Raw genomic sequence first — 14,275 nt, 5'->3', positions numbered from 1 at the left:
GGATCCAATCGGGGCTGGGTATCAAACCTGCAACCCTCAGGCCAACACTCTAAACACCGAGTCAAACCAGCCAGAGCTATATGATTCTTTTTACAGAAAATATCCAGAGTAAGCAAATCCTTGGGAACAGAAAGCAAATTAGTAGGTGCCAGGTGCTAGGGCAAGAAGAGAATGGGAAGTGACTGTTTAATGGCTATGGGGTTTCCTTTTGGAGTGATACAAAATCTGGAACTAGACAGAGGTGACGGTTCCACAACATTGTGAATATACTGAATTGTATGCTTCAAAATAGTTTAAATGGTAAACGTTGTGTGTACTTTAACACTTGCATGAAATACATGGCTCTAATACACTCATGATCTACCTTCGATTACCTTTCTTGCTTAACACACTGGTTCCTCTTCTCACTCTTAACTTCTCAGTTTTTGAACACATCAGACTGTTTCAAACTACTGGTTATTCTTTACACATACTGTTGTACAGCCTGGTAAAACTACCAAGTCTCAGCTCAAACATTCATTCCACAGGTGTTCAGTTACTAAAAGTCTTCTGTATTCAAGGCATCACATCAGGCATTAGATATACAGCAATGAACAGAATAGAAGAATAGACATAGTCCCTCTCTCTCTCTTTTTTTAAATCCTCACCCAAGGATATTTTTCCATTTTCAGACAGAGTGGGAGGGGGAGAGAGGGAGAGAGGGAAACATCAAATGTGAGAAACTCATCAACTGGTTGCCTCTGGCACGACCCAAACAAGGCAGGGACAGGACTGAACGGCAACCCAGGTACATGCCCTTGACCGGAATTGAACTTGAGACTCTTTTTTTTATTTTATTATTTATTTATTTTTTTAATCCTCATCCGAGGACATTTTTCCATTTTTTGTACAGATAGAGTAGGAGGGAGAGAGAGGAAGAGAGAGAGAGGGAAACATCGATGTGAAAGGGACACATTGAGTGGCTGCCACCCGCACGACCAACCAGGGCCGGGGACAAACTGCAACTGAGGTACATGCCCTTAGCGGGAACTGAACCCGGGTCTCTCCGGACCGCAGGCGGACGCTCTAACCGCTGAGCCAAACTGGCCAGGGCTGAACTCGAGACTCTTTGGTCCACAGGCTGACGCTCTATCCGCTGAGCCAAATGGGCAGGGCCAATGTCCCTTTCTTATGGAGCTCAGAGTCTAAGGGGTGATGAGGGACATCAAATAAATACTTGCACAGTGCATTATTTAACTGTAATTGGTAGATGCTGTCCAAATAGATCAGGGTACTATGACAACATATCATAAAGTGTCCCTCACCCAGTTGTGGAGAGAGGAATTCGAGGAAACAATTCACTGAAGAAGAGACATTTAAACAGAGCCTTGAAGAACACAGAAGTTAGTTAGGTATAGTCAGGCCATCTTCAAGAAGCCCAGAGCCTTACAAGTAGACAAGCCTTGGGGCTGGTCACCAGGCCCTTGGCACTGGAGAGAGGTGAAGCCCTCAACTAGCACCCACGCAACCTTGGCTCCTCTTCCTACCTGCCACACACTGGAAACAGAGGTCTAAGGATCCTGGGATTTGGAAGAAAAAAGAGCAGGGAACTTCTGCCCCATGCGCTCAGAAATATTCTGCTTTTCAGGATCCACTTTTGTTATTTGAGAGAGATTTTCCTGAACAGTTCTTAAAGCCCTGGTGCCACCTCCCTTTCAAAACCCGTTCTTACTTTCCCCTTCCATTCCTTTGGCCCCAGTGTGTCTAGAATACATCTTATCCCTTCCTTGCCTCTCCAAATCTGTTTGTATGATGGTTTGGACCCTGAGAAAGAAGATACCTACTAAGGGCTACTGGGCTCAAATTTAAAAAACAAACAAACCACTCTAGCTGGTACTGTTCAGTTGGCTGAACATTGTCCCATGCACCACAAGGTTGCCAGTTCCATTCTCGGTAAGGGCACATACCCAGGATGCAGGCTTGAGCCCCCTTAGGGGGTGGGCAGGAGGCAGCCGATAGATGTTTCTTTCTCCCTTCCTCTAAAATAAATTACACACACACACACACACACACACACACACACACACACACACACAGCCCGCAGACATTTCTACATAGGGTCCTCTCAGGAAAACTGCATTTCACACAGAAGCCTGCACTGAACCACCTGCCTACACAGTGTTGCTGCCACTGGAGCCTGCCTTTATAAAGGAGTTCTATTTTAACCAATGGGGCTAAGGCTTTCCCCATCCAATCAGAGGCTGTCATAGCCTCATCAGCTTCTTCATGAACCAACCAAAACAGTTCCATTCTGACCAATCATTATAGTGTCTTTTGGACCAATCAAACTGAGAGCACTTGGCATGTTCATTTGCATGAAGGAGGAACGAATCAGGGAACAAGGGTGGGGCTTCTGTCTATGTAAATAAGACCCCTGGCTCTAAGAGCATACTTTCCCTTTCCACGTGACACTGTTTTCCCTGCTGGGGCTGGAGCTGGAGCGAAAGCGTTGCGTCTTTGAAGTTTTGCAGTGAATCAAGTTTCCTTCTTCACTGCACAGTGTTGACCAGTGTGAACCAGGGGGAATGGCAGAAAACAGGGCTAGGTTACCTGGGAACAATGGGGCAGGACTTGAATGCCAAGTTAAAGGAGTCTGATCAGATGTTCCTAACTCAAGTTTCAGAATCCAGGGGGGAAAATGTTAAAATGCAGACCACCCCAGTCTCACCCCAGGTCCACAGAAGAGCCTCCGCCCCAGGTGGTTCTGAGGATCAGACAAGTTTGGCAACCGCTGCTGTAGGCAAGGGGCATCCACGGTTTTAAAGCAAATGAGCGAACCCTCCTGACATTTTAAAATGCCATCAGTCCTAAGAGGAGACAGGGGCCATTGCGGTGGTCTGCGGGAGACAGTGAGGACCCACAGGTGCGAGAAGCCGTTTTCATCCCTCTCTCCGGCACCCACCACGAAGCCCCGCTCCGCGTACCTCGCCAGGCACAGCTGATCCCAAACGCGCCCCCTTACCCGCCTCATGCGGCCCTGGGACAGCAGGTCGGCGATCCCCTTGGCCGCGTCGTTCTTCTCGGCCACACAGAGGACTTTGCGCACACCTCGGAAGGCCACTTCCATGGCGGAGGTGGAGAAGCTCCGGCCTCTGAGCCGACGCAGACGCCGGAGCGCGCAGCGGTAGACGGGGAAGATCATGCCGGGTGCCCGCGCATGCTGGGGGACTGCGGCGAGGGCCACCCCGCGCCCGCCCTACGGGAACTCGAGCCTACAGGGGCCGCCAGGGCCGCGGCCCGCGTTCCGGCCTCCTCCCACAAGCCCACGGGGCTTCGGGGCCGCGGCCACTCGGCCTTCTCACCGCCGTAGCCTCCGCGCGCAAACGCGGACCACTGCAGCCACTTCCGCCCGCCTTCCCCAACCACTTCCGCCAAGCGCGAGGCCACAGGGCCGCGAACTACAACTCCCACAATGCCGCGCGCTCCTGGCTCTCTGGTCCCAACACGTTTCCGCTCCCCGCCTCACTTCCTTTCCTCCCGGACCGTGGTTAGTTAATGGACTGGTCCCTTGGAGGAGGCCGCTCCACAGTCCCGCCCAACTCTCTTTCGGTCATAATCATTTTAGCTCCTGTTCGGAAGTCTGCGCGGACGTTTCCGGGTCACGCGGCGCCGGGATCGTGAGTCATGTGATACCAAGATGGCGGCGCCGCTGTAGCTGCTTTTGGGTTGTGGCGTCCCAGGAGCCGCGACCGTTTCTGCCCTCGGGCCGTGGGGGCGGCAAACGCTGGGCTGGTCCCTGCGGCGGCCTGCAGCCCCACGCTAGGTACCAGGTCAGGCTGGGGCTGTTGCGGTTCCCTGTGGGTTCGGGGAAGTCCCGGTGACCTCTCTGCAGGTGCTCTGCGCCTGCCGCGCTCGCCAGAGGAGGAGGGCAGCCGGCCTCCTCTGCCTTCGGGACCTGCGGAGTTCATGAGGCCCGGAGGGTGATACACCTCTGAGGGGCTGCGGGAGTTTGAGTTCTCGGGGGTGTCAGAGGCAGCTCAGTACCCCCGAAGGGCGCAAAGAAGTCAACACGGACTTGGCTTCCTCTTCCAGAGGCCGCGTTGATTCCCCCACATTCTCTCAGTTCCTCTCAATGTTCTCTCCGTATACCTGGAAATATGATCAGCGCCCCTGACGTGGTGGCCTTCACCAAAGAGGATGAGTACGAGGAGGAGCCCTACAATGAGCCGGTCCTGCCAGAGGAGTACTCGGTACCGCTCTTCCCCTTCTCCAGCCAAGGAGCTAACCCATGGTCCAAACTGTCCGGAGCCAAGTTCTCTCGAGACTTCATCCTTATTTCCGAGTTCTCGGAGCAGGTGGGACCCCAACCTTTGCTAACCATCCCCAATGATACCAAAGTTTTCGGCACTTTTGATCTCAATTACTTCTCCTTGCGGATCATGTCTGTGGATTACCAGGCTTCCTTCGTGGGCCATCCCCCTGGTTCTGCCTATCCCAAGCTGAACTTCGTGGAGGACTCCAAGGTGGTCCTGGGAGACTCCAAAGAGGGAGCCTTTGCTTACGTGCACCACCTTACCCTGTACGACCTGGAGGCCCGTGGCTTCGTGAGGCCCTTTTGCATGGCTTACATCTCAGCAGACCAGCACAAGATCATGCAGCAGTTTCAGGAGCTTTCAGCTGAATTTTCCAAAGCTTCTGAGTATTTGAAGACAGGCAACAGGAAGGCCTTTGCGGTGGAACTTGAAAAAAAGCTGAAAGACTTGGATTACACCAGGACCGTGCTGCACACTGAAACAGAGATCCAGAAGAAAGCCAACGACAAAGGCTTTTATTCATCTCAGGCTATTGAGAAAGCCAATGAACTGGCCAGTGTAGAGAAGTCCATCATTGAGCATCAAGACCTGCTGAAGCAGATCCGATCATACCCTCATCGAAAGCTGAAGGGGTCTGATTTGTGTTCTGGGGAGATGGAGCATACTCAGGATCAGCCTGACCAGGCAGCCACTGCTTCTAACTCTGATGAGTGTCCTGACACAGACCTTTACACCTGCAGACCTGCCTACACCCCCAAACTCATCAAAGCAAAGTCCACCAAGTGTTTTGACAAGAAGTTGAAGACCTTGGAAGAACTCTGTGACACTGACTACTTCACCAAGACCCTGGCTCAGCTTAGCCACATTGAGCACATGTTCAGAGGGGACTTGTGCTATCTCTTGACTAGCCAGATTGACAGAGCACTACTAAAGCAACAGCACATAACAAACTTTCTCTTTGAAGACTTTGCAGATGTTTATGATAGGGTGGTAGAGAAACAAGAAAGCATACTCTCTAAGCCTGTTCAAGACAGGCTGCCTTGCAGGTCTCTAGAAGAATGCCCGATTCCTCAAGTGTTAATTAGTGTTGGTTCTTACAAGTCCAGTGTGGAATCTGTGCTGATCAAGATGGAGCAGGAATTTGGAGGTGAGGACTACAAGGAAGTGGAGGTGGCAGAATTAAGCAGTTTTGACATCCAGGAAAACTTAGACTACCTGGATATGGATATGAAAGGGAGTATCAGCAGTGGTGAAAGCATTGAGGTTCTAGGCACGGAGAAGTCCAGCTCTGTGCTGTCTAAGTCTGACAGCCAGGCCAGCCTCATGGTGCCACTGAGCCCCCAGGTGATCCGGAGCAAAGCAGTCAGCCACAGGACCATCAGTGAGGACAGTATTGAAGTCCTCAGCACCTGCCCCTCTGAGGCCCTCATCCCTGATGACTTTAAGGCCAGCTACCCAAGTGCTATTAATGAAGAATCATATGCAGATGATAGTGAGGAAGCCATCCACTTCCAGGCAAGCATTGATCTGACCAAGATGGGTGAGCCAGAAGAGGGCAACTTAGAAAACACCTCATCACAAGCAGACTCTTGCTGCATTGGGAAGGAGAGTGACAGTCTTCTGGTACCACTCTCCACTCCAGTCCATACACTCTCTGATGAGGATGGAGTAGTGAGCATCCCCCCACAGCGCTATAGGCCAAAGGACCAGGGGTTCTCTATGGACTTTGTAGTGGAAAATGCCAACTCTTCTTCCCGAGACAACAGTTCTGAAGGCTTCCCTGCTTATGAGCTGGACCCGAGCCACCTGCTGGCTAGCCGGGATGTCAGCAAGACCAGCTTAGACAACTACTCAGACACCGCCAGCTACGTGAGCAGTGTAGTCTCCACCAGCTTGGACAGGACTCCCTCCTCCGCTCATCCCACTGGCCCCTCTTCTGAGAGGCATAAAAAGAGGGCTGGCCAGAATGCCTTAAAATTCATCCGGCAGTACCCCTTTGCCCACCCAGCTATCTACTCCCTACTCAGTGGGAGGACACTCGTGGTCCTGGGGGAGGACGAGGCCATAGTCAGGAAGCTGGTGACAGCATTGTCCATCTTCGTCCCCAACTACAGCCACTGTGCCAAACCCGTGAAGCACTGGGTCTCCTCCCCTCTGCACATTACGGATTTTCAGAAGTGGAAGCTTATTGGCCTGCAGAGGTAATTGGTTATAGGTAGTGGGGAAGGGCCTTGTCCAGTTAGAGATGAGGCTTCAAATGTACATCCCTCTGGGTGAGGTTCAAAGTTGGTGTGGACCCAGAGTCAGGAGGCCTGGTTTCTGGACTGGGCCCAGCACAACCGTACTCTTACTTTTGGCAACTCGTTCCCCTTCTTTGGTGTTCTGTTTAATTATCTGTCATATGAAGAGATTGTTGTTCCTAAGTGGTTGCCAGTCCTGGTCTGCACCCGGCTGTACCAGAATTATGGGAGAATTTAAAAAATCACAATTCCTGGGGCCCACGTCCAGAGATTCTGATTCAGTTGGTCTGGAGTAAGGTGTACAGCAGGGTCTGGGAAAGATTGGGCTTCTAGATCTCAGGTTCTTGCTGATTCTCAAATTCACACTATTGTGTAAATGACTGACGAGAGATCTGCTTCTGAGAAAGGGCTGTAGTAATAATAGGAGGGCAGCCATCACTGACTGGTGAGAGGGTCATCAGGTGGCTCCAACGGCTTTCACTCCGCTGCCCTGTTTTCCTTTGAAGATTGTCATGATAAGGAAATGTAAACGGCCCTGGCCGGTTTGGCTCAGCGGTTAGAGCATCGGCCTGCGGTCCAGAGAGACCCAGGTTTGGTTCCCACTAAGGGCGTGTACCTCGGTTGCAGTTTGTCCCTGGCCCTGGTTGGTCGTGTGGGTGGCAGCCACTCGATGTGTCCCTTTCACGTCGATGTTTCTCTCTCTCCCCCTCTCTCCCTCCCACTCTATCTGAACAAAAAATGGAAAAATGTCCCCGGATGAGGATAAAAAAAAAAAAAAAGAAATGTAAACGCCAGTTGCTTCTCCCTGCCTTTGAATGCTTTCTATCGCATTTCCCTGGGTTACTCACTATGCTTTGTAGATTCTTTTTGTTCTTCCACATACTGTGTAACGAACTGTCTGACCCAAGAGCTTCTTTCCCTCAGTGTGCGTACCATGTTCAGTTTCCTCAGTCCCTTCACTATAGCACACTTTGCTCATCTGTCAAATAAAGGCTTTGAGCTAGGTAATCATTGGAACTCCTGTTGACACAGTCTGTGCTTCCCACCCCACATGGGAAGGGCAAAAGGAATTACTTCCACACTGCAGTCAGCAACTGTGTTCCGACTCCCCCTTCACATGGGCCCCTAATCTCATTGAGGTCACCATCCTGAGTCTCCTTGTGTTCACCTTTCTTACAGAAGTCACTTGGAGTTACTAACCCTTGCTGCCTTAGGCTTTCCCCAGGGTTGTCGAGGTTGTGTGATTCAAGAAAGTACACTTCCGCCCTGGCCGGTTTGGCTCAGCAGTTAGAGCGTCGGCCTGCGGTCCCGAGAGACCTGGGTTCGGTTCCCGCTAAGGGCATGTACCTCAGTTGCAGTTTGTCCCCGGCCCTGGTTGGGTTGTGCGGGTAGCAACTACTCGATGTGTCCCTTTCACATCGATGTTTCTCTCTCTCTCTCTCTCTCTCTCTCTCTCTCTCTCTCTCTCTCCCCCTCTCTCCCTCTCTCCCTCCCACTCTATCTGAACAAAATATCCAAAAATGTCCTCAGGTGAGGATAAAAAAAAAAAAAGTAAGTACACTTCCATGTCATGACTTGACTCACTTGTTGAGAATCTACAAGCCATGATGGTGGGTGCTGTGGTGCCAGCTGGAGGTACCTGAGCAAGGCTACTGCCCTGGAAGATGTAGTTGAGGACAGAGGGCATACAGGTGACTAGTGCCTTGCCATACAGGGGGATGAGTTCTAACAGCGGGCGTTCTGTGTGTTATAAGAAAACGGTGTAATTTAGTGACAGGTGGGCGGGAGGAAAGGAGACTGGAGAAGGTCTGGGATCTTTGAATGACCTGGATGATGGGCTTGCCCTTGTGCAGGAAGGTGACAACATGGGGACTTGTGACATGCCTGCGATAACCTGGACAAGCTCATTCCTTGGACATCATAAGAAACCATTAAATCCTTGCTTACAGAATAGAACCTGAAGCTTAGGAGGTTAGGTGACTGCACTGGTGGCCCTGGCAGCTTTTGTCTTCCTCCCAGCACCTTGACTCTCTGCTGATGGCACCTCTGTGCTCTTGGGATTAAACATGTCCCAGGAAGGAAAGGGCTTTTCGAGGATTGTGTTTGGCCACTGTTCTCGGTGGAATGGTGGGTTGGTGTTTCCGACACGTACTCATACATCTTCTATTCAAGTCAGTTCCCCCACCCCAACCCTTTAGCTTGGACTTTTTTACTTCAGGAGGAGAGTCTAAAACATACATCCACCTATCGACATCAGCTGGCTTAGGACCAGGGTCAGGGCGATCTCGCCCTTCCTGGAGGCTTTCCCGTAAATTCCCCTGTGAGGGTGTCAGAGTGGGAGAGAGGTCATGGCTCACAAAGCTCCACCGTGCTGGGTGCCTGCCTGAAGTGCTCTGTCGGGAAGGATCTGAGGCCTAGGTTGGGCTGCATTTGAAATCCTGCTGTCATCGTTAATGTCTCTGTGGGTGCAGGAGAGGGTAGCTGGCAGGTGGGTAGTATATTTGGCCCCTGGAATGGAAGAGGAGGTGTGAGGTGGCCTGAGCCCCATGGTGTCCTTCTCATTGTTCATCCACAGTGGGCACCTGGGCACATCACTCCTTCACTCCAGGCTTTATTCCCTCCTGAGAAAATGAGGGTTGGATCACTGAATATCATTTGGCAAATGTTTATTGAGGGCTGTGTGCCACCTTGTGCCAGCGCCAGAATTATAGGGTGAGTTATCAGCCATGGCAAATCCTGTGACAGGGCGAGCATGGCCTTCCCAGTCCACCCTCACCTTAGCCCTCGCTCTGTCTCCCGGTCAGCTTGGCCTCCTGAGGCTGCTGCATCTGCAGAGGCCCGAGGGCCTCATGTCTGATCTGTGCCTGGTCCGTGTGAGCCCTCTGACATCTGGGGCACGGACTCGCCGAGGAAGGCAAGCCAGGGCCGCAGGATGGTGTGGCCTGCACCGCCAGACTCAGAGCCTTGAAGCAGCCCTCCGCAAGGTGAGAGTCCTGGCAGAAGTGCCTGCTGAGGCTTCTCGAGGATCCCAAGTGGGGAAGTGATTACTTCTCCCAAGTGGGGAAGTGATTGCTCAGACCTCCTGAGTGCACACACGCTGGGAATTGGGAGCATCTGCCTCCAGGGAGTCTTGCTCAGGCCTGAGGAATGGTAGATGCATGTTGGAGGCCTGGTTCCCTAGGGGACCTGTCACTGGAAGGTCAGCTGAGGGGCTAGAGGTGGAGTGGGGACTGGATTTGCTACAGATTACCCCCAAAAATTCTGAGAGTTGAATGGAGGGTGAGCAGTAGACAGGATGTGGATGTGTCATGACATGAAAACCCGTGGAGCTGGGATCCGTGGTTGTTAGAGGGAGGCAGTGTTGTTCTGAGTTCAGGTCCTGGTGTGAACATGACTAGCTGTGAATTTGGACCAGTCATCTCATTCATTCTGTCAACAAAACTTGTTGGACCTGGTTGTGAATGGGGCGTATAGTAGTCCCCATGTGGGTGGAGCTGAAGGCAGGCGCATTTGTGCTGTGTGTACAGCCCTAGTGTTGTGCCTGGCAACCCTCAGAAATGCTTGGAGTTGTGGGTGGATGGTGAGTCAGCCCCAGAGGCAGACCCAGCACTGAAACAGAGAGGGAGATCGAGGCCCATCTGAAAATTAGCGTGAAAGAATACGAGTAGAGGAGGTGACTGTGTGGTCATGAGCTTCCTATCTGGGGTGCGCAGCTGTGGAGGGGCTGGTCCCATGTGCTAAGTTAATCTGGAATCAGGCAAGTGTGAGTCAGGAGAGTCTTCCCACCTAGGTGATTTGTCTCCAGCTGAAACCGGTTCAGATGAGGAACTGTTTTTAAGGACTCCCACCCCAAAACTGCCACTCTCATTGGCAGTTTAATCCCCCTGCCTCCTTCTGGTCTACAGAGTGGGTATGAAAGATGGATGAACAATCAAGTAAGTCTCCCATTATCTTAAGTCAGAACCAGAGATCGTTGTATTGCTTACGAAGCAGCAGTAACAAGCCCTGGACCATTTGAAAAACAACTTAGTTCTGATGGGAAACAGTGCGAGGGTGGGTCAGAGGCCCTGAGCTGAGTCCTGGTTCAGCCACGTGCTAGCTGGGTGATCTTGGACAAGTGATGGCCCCTCTTTGGGCCTCATTGTTCTTGTCTGTACAGAGGTCGCCTCCCTGGCTTTGGGATACAGCATAATCTTCACCGGTGTCGGAAGGGAAGTGTGCGGCTGTGCGGTGCCGTGCTGTGTGGCTGAGGGACAGGCCTGGAACTTGCTTCTTCCCCCATCATCTGGCCTCCTGATAAGGAGCTTTGAGGGAAATAGAAGTAGAGGAAGAGTTAGAAGGAGCAGCATCTTCTCTGAGAAGTGGCGCTGCCATTGGTGGGAGTGGGTGGGGGGTGTCAGCTCTCCTGGAGAGGCTGGGCCCGAGGCCGGTGTGCTCCACCTGGACAGGTGGCTGGCGCAGAGGCAGGATGAGGAGGCCTGGCTGAGGCTGCTGCTGCAGCACCGTGGCGGCCTGGAAGCGCCCATTCTGAGCAGTGTTGGCTCGCGGTCCGGCCCCATGGGCTGGCTGCCTGAGGAGTGGACTGAGCACCAGAGGAACATGTGGGAACAGGCTCCTCCCCAGGAAGCCAGTGAACTGTCTGCCAGCCTGGTTTCCCAGCTCCTGCAAGATGTGGGCCTCAGCCCACTGTTCCTCTGTGGCTGTCAGAATTCGTGGCCCGTGGTTCTCTGCTTTGCTATCTCTAATTTGGCTCTCACCATGGCCTGGATGCCCTCCATAGCTCCCGGGCCCCTTTTATTTCAAAGGCCAGTTTCAAGGCCACTCCTCTGGAACCTTCTGGCCCAAGCCTCCTGTGGAGGAGACCACATCCCCCCCTTGCTCGGGATACTTGGCTTTCCTTTCCAACCCAACTGGGCTCATTCACTGCCTACTCTGCCCCTGCATCACTGCCTAGAATATAGTAGGTACTCAGTTAATGATTGTTAATTATACAAAATAACATTCAGGAAGGGGAAAATGTTATGAGATTACCCTGATCCTAAGTGACTGTCAGTCCATTTTACCCACCATCTTAGGTTTAACACAAGCCCTAAATCCCAGAGCCTGTCTGAGAAATCTCAGGTCAGCCAGCCATTTGCCAGACTGCAGGGTGGTCCCAGTTCCTCTGGGAAAATGGATTTAGAGGAGGGTTTAAGGCACTGCCTGCCAAGACTGACCACTCTGACCTCCTTCCCTCACTGAGCAAACCCTGCCTGTCTGCCCTGAGGTGCTGGGCCGTGGAGCAGGAGGACAAGGCAGGGACAGTCCTGAGTTTGCAGAAACTCATCCAGTGGGCAAGGCAAGCAGACAGACAGTGCCAGGCATTGTATGCACACCCCATTTTGTTTCCACAGTGACCCCATGAGATAGGAACTATTATCTCTGTGTATAGGTAAGTCTCAGAAAGGTTAGGGAGCTGGACCAAGGTCATAGCAGGAAAGCAGAAGAGGGGATCAGGGAAAGTTGGAGGTTTAAATTGGCACAAGCCATGTATAAAAGGGAGGGAAGATGACCTAGGTAGAGGAAATAGGCCTGTGATTTTGAGGCCCCGTGGGTAGCTTGGCGTGGCTGAGTCACTGGGTTAGTAACAGATGCAGCCACAGAGGGGAGCAGGGAGCAAGTCGTACAGAAACTGTGGGCTGTGCCAAGGCATTGGAACTTGGTCTGAGGGGGTTGAGGAGCCGGTTGAAGATCACGATGATCAGATTTAACCTTCCAGAAATCACCAGTGAGTGTTGGCCGGGTAGGAGCTGGTCTATAGACAGGAAGCCCTGCTCCCAAGCATTTGCCTCCATCTTCCTGGCCCTTGCCCTTCCTCCTGACCTTGGTCTGTGTGTTTCAGGGTGGCATCCCCTGCCAGTGTCAGCACTCTTCACATTCTGAGCCGCTACAGCCGCTACACGAGCATCCTGGACCTGGACAACAAAACCCTGCGCTGCCCCCTTTACAGGGGCACCCTCGTGCCCCGGCTGGCAGACCACCGTACTCAAATCAAGCGGGGCAGCACCTACTACCTGCACGTCCAGAGCATGCTCACCCAGCTCTGCTCCAAGGCCTTCCTCTACACCTTCTGCCACCACCTGCACCTGCCCGCCCACAGCAAGGAGGCAGAGGAATTGGCTGCCAGCCGGCAGGCACGCTTCCTGAAGCTGAATCTGGGTCTTGTGAATGAAGATGTCAAGGTGGTCCAGTACCTGGCTGAGCTGCTGAAGCTGCACTATATTCGGGAGTCTCCCGGGACCAGCCAGCCTATGCTCAGGTTTGACTATGTCCCCAGTTTTGTGTACAAAATCTGAGGTCAGTCCCAGCATTGTGACCAAGACCTGTGATTCAGGGCACAGGGAAGGGAAGGAGAAGGGTTGGCATCATCAAGCAGTCCTCTGAGCTGTTGAGACTTCTGGTGTCATAGATGGGAAGGAAACCAAGGTGGCAGCTTGCAAGTTGGACTCGGGCAGAGGGGAAGCCTGGCTCTCTTTCAAGGCATCTGGAAGGACAGTAACAGCTCTCGTCTCTCTGGTGAGGAGTGGCCCAGGACCTGGAGGGAGTGCTTGGCTTCCCAAGGACTGGTATGCAGGGAAGAGGAGCTTTGATGGGTGGGATGAGGGGCAGGAAGGTAAGGCCCTGAGGGAGGAACACAGTGGCCACGTTCATCTCCCTGAACATGAGCAGCAAAATCAAGTGAAACAGCCTGTTGAGTGGATGGTTTGTTGAAAAGCAGGACGATGGAGCATCTGTTGCCTTGTTCATCAGACCCCAGCTGAATGGCCTCCTAGAGCCCAGCATCCCAGGGGAGGCCCCTGAGTGAGTGAGGTGGCAGGAGAAAGCTCTGCCCCAGCTGTGTGGTGGAAAATGTGCGCCCTTCAGGTCCTAGTGCCACAGGGAGAGTGAGCAGCACCTTGTCCTCATCCTCACCTCGGAAATATCCCCACAGTCAGCAGGACAAACCACAATAGTCACTAGTTCCCAGCTGTCAGTGAGAACTGCTTTGGAGGTAGAGAGCCCAGGGGACAGGCAGGGCCAAGGGGCCACAAAGCCATCACCACTGTGTGAGCGATGAAGAACCAGTTGGTGCTCTGGGGCCTGGTCTGGCAGGTTTTTTGGCCAGAGTGAGTGGCACTGTCCTCTCACTCAAAGCAAACCCTTGCAACCACTTCACTACCTCTCGGGCTTTCCGGGCGCTGTGACAGCAGTCTGGACAGCTGGCTGGTGGTGGGCAGCCCAGATGGTAACCCAAGGCAGGGGTTTCCTCTGGGAAAGGGAAGCTTTCCTGTGTGGCTGTCTCCAGGGCTCTGCTCTGGCAGGCTGTGCACGGCAGCTCCCCCGTCCCCAGAGTCCCTCATCTGCTCACCTCACTGCAGCTCGCTCTGCCCTCCTGAGTCTCCCACCTTCTCAGGAGATGCTCCTAGGTTCACCCGCCACGGTCTCCCGGAGCATCTTACCCCATGGCCACTGCTGTGTAGATGAGGGTTTCTTGCAACCTTGAAAATTTTATACCTTTTTTTAAAAGCTGTTTTTCCCCCTAAGTAGGGAGAACTCTTGGTATTACTGCTTTTTAATTTGTTCCTAGAAAGTCGGATAAATCAGATCTGAGCCAGTGACAAGTGCTCCTGGGCACACGTGTGCGCCTGGGGCCACATCCTGCTGCTGAGACCTGCTGCACCTATCAGCTTTGTGGCACACCACTTAAGTCACAGTGGAGAGGCA

General features: G+C 52.7%; 2 protein-coding genes across 2 annotated transcripts in view; one reads left to right on the top strand and one right to left on the bottom strand.

The window, feature by feature from the left end:
• The window catches only part of TOP3A (DNA topoisomerase III alpha), a 33,418-nt gene extending 30,222 nt beyond the window's left edge, over window positions 1-3,196 (bottom strand). The window contains exon 1 of the mRNA XM_036278403.1: window positions 3,002-3,196. Within this exon, the coding sequence (XP_036134296.1) occupies window positions 3,002-3,181 (180 nt within the window). The 5' untranslated portion in view covers window positions 3,182-3,196. The remainder of the gene's footprint in view (window positions 1-3,001) is intronic.
• Window positions 3,197-3,680: 484 nt separating this feature from the next.
• SMCR8 (SMCR8-C9orf72 complex subunit) lies at window positions 3,681-12,879 on the top strand. Its single transcript, XM_036278423.1, has 2 exons — window positions 3,681-6,493; window positions 12,414-12,879. Exons 1-2 carry the CDS (start codon window positions 4,137-4,139, stop codon window positions 12,865-12,867), a joined length of 2,811 nt encoding a protein of 936 aa, XP_036134316.1. The 5' UTR covers window positions 3,681-4,136; the 3' UTR covers window positions 12,868-12,879.
• Window positions 12,880-14,275: the final 1,396 nt, after the last annotated feature.

The sequence above is a fragment of the Molossus molossus genome, unplaced genomic scaffold (genome assembly GCF_014108415.1).
Source record: "Molossus molossus isolate mMolMol1 unplaced genomic scaffold, mMolMol1.p scaffold_m16_p_28, whole genome shotgun sequence".
Classification (NCBI taxonomy): domain Eukaryota; kingdom Metazoa; phylum Chordata; class Mammalia; order Chiroptera; family Molossidae; genus Molossus; species Molossus molossus.
The sequence above is the reverse complement of the archived record's forward strand: the minus strand, read 5'-3'. Positions and strand labels throughout refer to the sequence as shown.

Bases quoted from the DNA above. Each gene is read 5' to 3' on its own strand.
- SMCR8 (XM_036278423.1), top strand. From the start codon at position 4,137: ATGATCAGCGCCCCTGACGTGGTGGCCTTCACCAAAGAGGATGAGTAC. The intron at 6,494-12,413 runs GTAATTGGTTAT...TGTGTGTTTCAG, and splicing joins AAGCTTATTGGCCTGCAGAG to GGTGGCATCCCCTGCCAGTG.